This window comes from Capra hircus, chromosome 7 (assembly GCF_001704415.2).
Source record: "Capra hircus breed San Clemente chromosome 7, ASM170441v1, whole genome shotgun sequence".
Classification (NCBI taxonomy): Eukaryota; Metazoa; Chordata; class Mammalia; order Artiodactyla; family Bovidae; genus Capra; species Capra hircus.
The window spans coordinates 52925094-52934176 of NC_030814.1; the positions used below are offsets into that span (position 1 = coordinate 52925094).

A 9083-nucleotide genomic window follows, 5' to 3' on the forward strand; every position below is an offset into this window, starting at 1 on the left:
GCAGGCAGGGAGTTCTTATATATTTGTGATGTCCACACCTCCAAATTAGTTTTTGCTCACCAAAAAAGAAAAAGAATAAGAATTTTCAACTACATACACAGTTCATATTTTTAATTATTGATTTTATACAAAACTTCTTAGCATACTTGGTGTGGGGAGATTATTCAGGATTATTGTATCTCTAGTTCTCTGATATCATAGCAAGAAGTTAATGCAAAGTGACTAAGAATGACAAATCAAGAAATAGTGGCTAATAAAACATCTCTGGAGTATATACAAGAAATTGATGTCATTTCCCTTGAAGAAAGGGAACTGCGTAACTTGGGTCAAAGGTGAGAGAAAGATTTTCCACTGCAAATTTTCTAATTCTTTTGAATTTGAATCATGTATTATTTAATTAAAATCTTAACATTTCTTAATATTCTTAATAACCTTAATATTCAAATAAGCCTTGCATTGAGAAATAGTGCCAGCAATATATATTTTGATATAATTTACTTCCAAAAAAACACAACTAAACGTGGTCATGTGGCCCTTCTGATTCAACTTTTTAAACTATGTGCATAAATTACTTTGACAAAATGTAAAACTAATTAAAAAAGAAAAATCATCCCAACCAACTTGTCTTAGATGGGTGATGGAACTGGGATAACCACTCAGGTTGCTGTATCTCAGGCTGGACCTTTCCTTAACATGAACAGACTCTTGGAGTAGCTGGTGTCTAAATGCATTCTTTTAATTATTCTTAGATTAAGACATTTTTAGAATATTTGAATAAAATTGACCTCTCCTCATTCTGATCCTCTGTGCTAATAATTGTACCCTTTTTTATTCATTCAATTACAAGCAAATTGACAGGAGACATTTATATGAGGCAGCTTAAACCCCAGCTAATGGAGTGCCTAATGACTAATTGATCAGATCCCAACCCAGAGAGCAGCTCTGAGTGGCCTAAAGGAATTTATGCAATTAGTTTAGGTTTGGTAGAAATTGAGTGCATATGAAAGCAAGCTTTTTATGGTCTTGATTTATGAGGGCTGGGCATTAACTATATCTGCCAAAAGGTGATCTGCTTAGCAAAGCCTCAGGCATTGGGGGCCACTGAGGTGGGCGGGGATGTTGGGTCGGAGCTGGGCTGATGAGGGCAGGGGGGTTGTGAATATAGGAAAGAGAGAGTGGCCTCAGGAGTGGGATTCGGGCAGAGGGCTCTTGAAATTATGGTGGTCCCCACTCCCGATGTAATTCAAAGTAGAATCAATATTAAATCCTAACTATGTATAAAGAAGTCCAATGAAATTCTGATTTTACCAAGATGAGCAGTAGAATTTGTGTGTGTGTGAAATTCTGAAACAAACTCAAAAAAGAAGGAGTACTATTTCGGTACCAGTTTGCCTGGGTCGGATTGGGCCTAAGGATGGAGCAGAGAACTGATGTTTTTTTAGAGACAAGTCTCCACGCGTTGAGGACCGGAAGCAACAGTGGGGAGGACTCCCTGGAGGAGCCAGGGACCGGCGCGGAACCCTCTCTCGGAGATGATCCTCCCCAAAGTCCGAGGGGTGGGGCGAGCTCCCGGGCCGGAACGCAGCAGAAGGGAAGCCCCTCCGGAGGCGCCAGGCGGAGCCCGGCGAACCTTGACCCCGCGGGGGAACCCGGGGAGCCGGGCGGGTGTGGAAGCGCCGTCACAGGGCGGAGGGAAACCTGACCTGATCGGAAAAGAGCGATCGAAGGCGAGGCTAATTTGTCCGCTGGGGTCTTCACTGGCTCCGTCTGCCCGCCGGGCGGGTTACGCGGGGGCTCCCGCCGCTCCAGGAAAGAAGAGAAAGATGGGGAGAGGGCTCTGTGCGCGCCCTGGGGACGCGGCCCGCCCGCCCCTGCACTTTGGGGCCAGACTTTCGCGCCTGAGAGGTCAGAGGGAAGCTGAGAAAGGGTTGTGTGAGAGACCGGTAACAGAAAAAGGAACAGAGGTGTGAGAGGCGCGGAACGGAGACGAGAAGACCTGCAACCCGGCGAGGACGCCGGGCATCCTCACCTTCCACCACCTCCCCAGATCGTGCGGCGACTCCAGCCTAATATGACACGGCTGCTCCTGCCCCATTCCTGGAGGCTCCCCTTCCCTGTCCCTCGCCAAGGGTGAGGCGAAGAAGCCAGTTTTTGCCAGCTCTCTCCACCAAACTGCTAAGTTCACGATCCGCTCTGGGAAAGTTACAGAAACACTCAATGCTTCCAAGTTCTCATCTGTAAAATGGACTTAAAAAGGATACCTGCTCATGGTGTTGTTGAAGGATTAATAAATTAACGCACGTGAAGTGCTTGGAAAAAAACCTCACATACGGGAAGACCTCAGTACGTGTCAGATACCATTATTATTTATTTATCCAACGAACACTTGTAGAGCGCTCACTCTGTGTGTGGCCCTGCCCTTGATTCAGGGAGGCAGGAGGGAAATGGGTCTACGTGGTGCTGCTCGCCCCAAGTGTTTTATTGCTGAATAAATAAACTGGGTGCTATCAAGGAGTAATAAGGACTAAGACAGAAATTCTACAAGGCAGTCTGATGGAGGAAAGAACGGTTTTAAGGTAGAAAGAGTCGGCTAAATCCCTCCGCCCTTCTCTGGGCCTGTCTTCGGGCTCTGCGCTCCGCATCCATGCTGAGGCAGTCTAACCCCGGGCCCCACAGTGGCTGGAGGGCGGAGAGAACAAGCCGGGGACTCCATACCCGGCTCCTCTCTGCCCGCTGGATTCCCATCCCTTCGGGTGAAGCGTGCACCGAGTCTTTGTCACTGACAGTTGATGTTTGCCAGGAGTCTACAGAGGAGCAAGGCTTGGGTCCAAGGAGCTGTCAGAGGGTCAAGCCTCTTAGTGGGAACTAGACATTGGCACCATGGACTCCTGAAAAGCGAATTCCTCCTTCCTTCCTAGCTAGGATGCACAGAGTGCAAAGAGGTTTCTTTTATGCTTTCTAGCTTGCCTCCAACAGACACAGCTCTCACTACTCCGATTTTGTACATGATCAGATGGTGGCTTACAGAGGGAAATAGTTGATCCCATCTGACTCCAAATCTGGCAATTTGCCCCTGCTACATAGCCTCTTATTTTTCTGAGTAAAAGTAATACTTTAAAGAGAGTATCCATTCATGCCTCGTATGTGTCAGGCCCTGGGCTTATGTGATTTCATTTACTCATCAAAGCAATCCTGAAAGACAGTCTCCCCACCCCCCCCCACCCCCACCAACTTGACAGATGAAGGCACTGAGGCTCAGAATGGTCAAGTCACTTAGTCAAGTAAGAGATGGAGTTCTGTCCACTCCAGAACTGGAGCAGTTTATATCTTAGCAGGAAAGTAAAATAATCCAGGCACAAAGTAGGGCCAAGAGAAGGTCAGGCACACCCAACAGGGCAGGGGTCACCGCCCCCCATCCTGGAGATTCCTCTTCAAGGTTCCCAGGGCCCATGTCGCAGAGGACCCCATCTCTACCCATGATCAACACAGAGGGAGGCAAAGCCTCTTCTAATTTAAACAGGAAGGAAACTTTGTCTTCTAATGGAAGCTTGATATGCAGACCACCACCTTGGCCCTGGCCCTACTCCTGACTTGTCTGTTCCTGGTGGTCTCTGTTTTTCCTCGTAGTCCCCAGAATCCAGAGAGGATTGCGCTAGAGGGGTCCTTTCATTTACAAAACATTCAGTTATTCTACAGATATCAATTGTTTGCCACTCTGGGCCAGATCCTGAGCTGGCATTAAGCTTGAAACAGACAAAACTCACACTACCTGAGGCCAGAGGAAGTTCCTGGCCAGAGATCACACAGCCTGGACCCAGGAGCCCGGAGTTCCTACCTCCACATTCTGGCTGCCAGGGCTTCAGCCATGCTGACTTGTGTATGTCTGGCTCATTGCAGGTCAGGCCCTGGTTCCAGCCAGGCAGGGGCCTAGAAGCCTTATTCTGGTCCACAGATAACTCTCAAAGTCCCACCAGGAGAGGCCAAATGCAGCTTTCCATACAAAAAGCCCTGAGAACTGGCCTCCCCTTCTCTTGGCACAGGCTAAAGAAACCCCTAGCTGGGCCTCTGGGCAGTGAAGGCCGCCAAGTTGATAGGACTTGGGAAAAGCAAATTTGCTCCACAGTGCTTTTCAACTGCTCTTCAAAAAGATGTGCTGTTTTACAGCCATCAGCAGAGCCTTAAAGAGGTGATGTGACTTGCGCAAGGTTATGCGATTAGGAAATGATCCACCAGGATGCAAATCAGGCCTGCCTGAAGCCCAAACCGGCTGGTACCGGACCACCCCCCCACACACCACCGCGTCCTGCTCCCCGCCACATACACACTCCACCCCTCGAGAGGTTTGTGCCTCCACCGGACGAATAACAGAGGCGACTGAACAATTCCGGAGAAACCGCAGCTCCCAGTGCTTCCTGAACAAGCCCAAAGAGAGAGGCAGCGGCGCCGGCCGGGCGCACTCGGGGGGTGGGAGAGGGTGGGACGCGGCATGGACCGGGCCGCAGCTCCCGCCCGCAGGTAGAAACTTGTCAAAGTACGGTGCGCACACCGTCCAGGACTTCTGAAGCGACTGACGCACAGAGGCGCAGGTCGCATTCAACACCCCGCCGGGGCAAGAGTGACACAGACCTTGCATTCAGGCGACTCATCGCGCCCTCTTCAAAAAAAGTCCCCCAAACTTTTGATGTTATTGATACAACAAACAAATAAATAAGCAAATAAAAAACAGCAGGGAACTTTTCGTAAAAGGAGATGGAGGCGGATATCGAGTTCTTCCCCGGGCCAAGAAAGCAGAAGGCTCTTACCTGCAGGAAACCTCTCAGCCCGCAAAGGCGCGTCTGTCTGGAACGCTTCGCATCGGCGCGGGACTTTCACGGCCGCCTGCTCTGCAGCCCGGCTGGGCTCCGGCCCTGTGTTTTATACCACTATGGGCAATTAATATTGCATCAGCCGTATTTTAAATTTTCAAAACCCACAATATAATGTAATGGCATAAGGGCATTTATTATTAAAGGACACCCGATGGAGGGGAGGTGGAGGAATCGCTGGGGCTGTTGCGCAAGGCGGCGACGATGAGCTGAGGTGCAGGGATTGGGGGCGATCCCCAGGTTTGCTTTTGCAGTAGGGGGGCGTGCTGCGCGGAGGGGAGACCTGCTCTGCTTCGAATTTCAGGCCGGACGTGATGACCCAGAGTTCTTTGAAGACACGGTGGGGAAATGTACAGAAGACTTCTGGGCTTGGAACATTCATTTTTAAATCATGAAGGTGTTTCTGCGGCTCACAAATAAGATTTCCTCCCCCTTTTAGAGTGTGTCGGAGAGAGTGAGAAGGAAACTGGCATCTGTTAAGTACCTATTGTGAACAAGCACTAAGATAGGATCTTTGCCGCAGGTATCTTTTTACCACCGCCACCCCCATACACCCCCTCCCCCCCCCACACACACACAGAAGCCAAGATAGACGGTGGAATAACCTGGACGATAATTTCAAATGAATTTCTGAAGTAATCCCAAAGAAGTCCTAACGACTCTGTCCCAGCAAAGAACACCTTCCTCTCTCCTTGCATCTCTCTGTTCACCTCCCATCTAGCCATTTGAATCTTTTAAAATAATGTTTCCTACTAAGAGCCAAGCACCACCAGATGGCCTAAATAAACAATCTTACTCAGTCCTGATAATAACTTTGTGATAAGTATTAGCATCTTCGTGCTGCAGACAACCAACGGAGACTCAGAGAAGTTTAAGAAACTGGATTCAGGATCATTCAGCCAATGAGTGAAGGTACTGGGGGCTCCTACTCCCATTAGTCAGGCCTGAAAGTTTTCGGTCTGAGTCAAGTTGAACAAATAGAAGCTGACAGATTTGCACTTGGGGAAGTGTGGAGGAAGGATCTGGAAACTCTGAGGTCTAGAGAGGGTCTGGGTGAGAAGATAAGGCACCCAGGGAAAAGGAGCAAGGAGAAATAATTGCAGGAGATTGGCCTGCTAGAAATGACAGTTCAGCCCTTCTAGGTTCTCACTTTTAAATCCTTTCAGAGACTAGTACTCCTTAACCTCAGAGAAAGTAAAGCACCGCGATTCGGGTTGAAAAATAAAGCATTTATTTTAGAAGTTAATTCAAGGGGTAAAGAGAGAAGGAAACAATATTTTATTTGCATCTATTCGGACAACAAAACCAAAGGTCACACAGCAACACGCAAATTACATGAAGCAACGAAAGATAAAATGTGATGGGGCCAGAGGGACTGGGGTGAAAAGGTCCCAGGCCAGTGGTTTGGCCCCACAATCAGCTCAAAACTGAGTGAACCTCCACCAAGAGGTTGGGGGATGGAAAAAAGTGGTGGTAAATAAATAATAGTAAACAACGATGCTAACAGTAATAAAAGCGCAACGAGGTGAGCCGTGTTAGAAGGACTTGCATATGCTCCGGAGAGTTACAGTTACTTTCGTTGGGGCAGCCGCCTCTACGCTGCTCTGAGAGTCTGGCTGGAACAGTGAGCAACGGTCAGAGAGTTCTCAGTCCGACCGCAAAGCTACCAATCCTCCGCCTTCCTGCAGGCAGTCTTTACCTCGCAAACGGCCAGCAGATCGTGGAGGATGGGCCACAGCAGGGGCCGGCTCCTGCTTGCAAGCCAGCTACAGGGTTCCAGCATTTTCAGTTACTGAAAAGGGCCCACTTTTTCCGGAGCCCACCCTATGGCGGAGAACAGCTCGGAGCCGTCAACTCTGCACATTTTCCCTGAACCTAATCCATGCTACCTTAGATAACTTACAGCAAACCAAAGGATGAGATGGATAGAATTTAGGTGGGGAAGGGAATATAAGGCTATCCTTTGGAAACATACGTGTATTTTATATACTCTAAATAAATCTCCAGTACATGTTTGTACCCCACTTAGACTTTGTATTATTACTTATCACTTCCTTCCCATCCCTTCACCCCTTGTCTAATCACGCTAAGCAAAGTGATGCCTTCACGCCAGAGTCTTGCGGTCGGGCTAATTGACTATCCCTTACTTTTGGGCTCCTGCCCTGAGGTCGCGCAGTCCTGGGCGCGAGGGAGATTTTCAGCACCACGGAGAGCACAAGTCCCTCCAAGCCTGCCTTTCCTGAATTTTTTTCTTAGCGCCCAAACTTTTCTGGTGGGAACAGAAAGGAAAGAAGGGAAAGGGAAGGCCGGGAAGCAATTAATTAGGATAAAGGGGAAAGTCTGTGACTTCGGGGGTGAGAGCCTGACCTGCCAGGAAACGTCTTGGAGCCCCCATAACCGTTCCCCCCAATTCCAGGGGGACACACACTCAGCTCTCCCGGCCCCGGACGCCGTGCCCCGTCGCAGTCAGTGGACAGCCGAGTACTTCATTCGTTTCTGTTTCTGTCTCTGGTTGCAGAACCAGACCCTCACCACGTTCTTTTTAAGGTCCAGTTTCTCGGCGATGGCCGCGATCTTTTCAGATGAGGGCCGCGGCTGGATTGCAAAGTAGGCCTCCAGCGAGCGCTTCTCCGGCGCCGCGATGGACGTGCGTTTGCGCTTCCTCTCACTGCCATTGAAGAGCTCCGGCTTGCTATTTTTCTCTCGATAGGCGGCCTCGGCTTCCTCCAGCCAGGCCTGGAGCACCGGCTTGAGCGCAATCATGTTGTTGTGCGAGAGAGTGAGAGACTCGAACCTGCAGATGGTGCTCTGGCTGAGCGAGCCGACGCCGGGGATCTTGAGGTTGGCCAGGGCCGCACCCACGTCCGCCTGGGTCACCCCTAGCTTGATGCGCCGCTGCTTGAAGCGCTCAGCGAAGGCCTCGAGCTCTCGCGGGTCCGACTCCACGTCGCTGAGGCAGGCAGGCATAGCGCTATGAGGCGCCACGGCATGTGGGTGGCTCATGCCCATGGCCTGATGCAGGTGGCCCATGGCGCCCAGGTGGTGCGGGTGGATCTGGGCCGGCATCACCGAGTGCTCGGGGGCGCCCAAGCCGCTCACGCTCAGCGTGGGCGAGATGTGCTCTAGTAAGTCGCCCTCGAGGCCCTGGTGCACGGCGTGGTGCGGGTGCGAGGTGAGCGCGGCCGGGTGGGAGATGGGCACGGTGGACGAAGTGGACGTGCAGGGCACGCTGCTCATGGTATGGTAGGTGGCGTCGGGCTTGAACGGATGGCTCTTGCCGTGGGAGACGATATCCACCGCCGCCAGAGCTTCGGCGCGTGCCAGCAGGCTCTCATCAAAGCTTCCAAATATATTACCCTGCAGCTGCAAGCGAGAAGGCGCACAGCACGGTCAGTAGGGAATACTGTCAACTCAGGATTAAAACACATTTTCAAGCAACCGAGATGCCTCTCCTCAAAGCCCAGGTCATAAAAATTAATACGGAGACAGAGGCTCTGCTGGAACAGACGTGTGGATCACAGACATGAATGAGAGAGAGAGCGCGCCGGGAGAGAGCGCGGGGGAGACAAGCAGAGGGGTTCAGACAGCGGCGATTGTTCTGGGCGACATGAAAAAAACATGAAGCAAGTGCCTGTCAAAAAATGTGCCTTAGAGCGGTAATTATGCTCCACTACGTACCTGGGGGGCTGGGAGACAGACTCGGCGCATGGCCTCGGAGCCGGAGTGCAGGCTGGAGAATTTGGGTTCTTGAAGCACCGGGTGCATGCCGAAAGGCTGCTTGGCGTTCATGGCCATCATCTTCGCGCGCCGGGCAGGGAGGCAGCGAGGGACATGGATCAGGCTCTTCTCGCTTGCTCGCCGCGCTCCAAGTGAGCGCCGCTCAGCGCCCGCGCTCCCCTCGCCCTCTCGCTCGCTGCCTCCCCTCTCCCCCACCTGCTTCTTCACTCATCTTACAAGCAGCCTGCCAGGAAAGGCCCGGGCGCGCGCAGGCGTGCTCACGCGCCCGAGACTCGCAGGGGCGGCCCGGGAGGCGAGGCCAGGCGGCAGCTCTTCCCGCGCCTCTGTGCGCGGGCCCCCGCCGCCCCCGCCCCAGCATTTATACCCCTGCTCGGCCGGGCCTCCCCACGTCCGCCCCGCCCCGCCGGGCTCCAGCCAGCAGACCTTCCGGAATCTTACTTCTTTGCGGACTTTTTCTCCCCAAAGTCCCAACCTTTCCAT

At 51.6% G+C, this 9083-nt stretch overlaps 1 protein-coding gene across 1 annotated transcript; it reads right to left on the reverse strand.

The window, feature by feature from the left end:
• POU4F3 (POU class 4 homeobox 3) lies at positions 7255 to 8745 on the reverse strand. Its single transcript, XM_018051723.1, has 2 exons — positions 8544 to 8745; positions 7255 to 8228 (listed from the first exon to the last, which is right to left on the reverse strand). The coding sequence occupies exons 1-2, from the start codon at positions 8661 to 8663 to the stop codon at positions 7332 to 7334; spliced, it is 1017 nt and encodes a 338-aa protein (XP_017907212.1). The 5' UTR covers positions 8664 to 8745; the 3' UTR covers positions 7255 to 7331.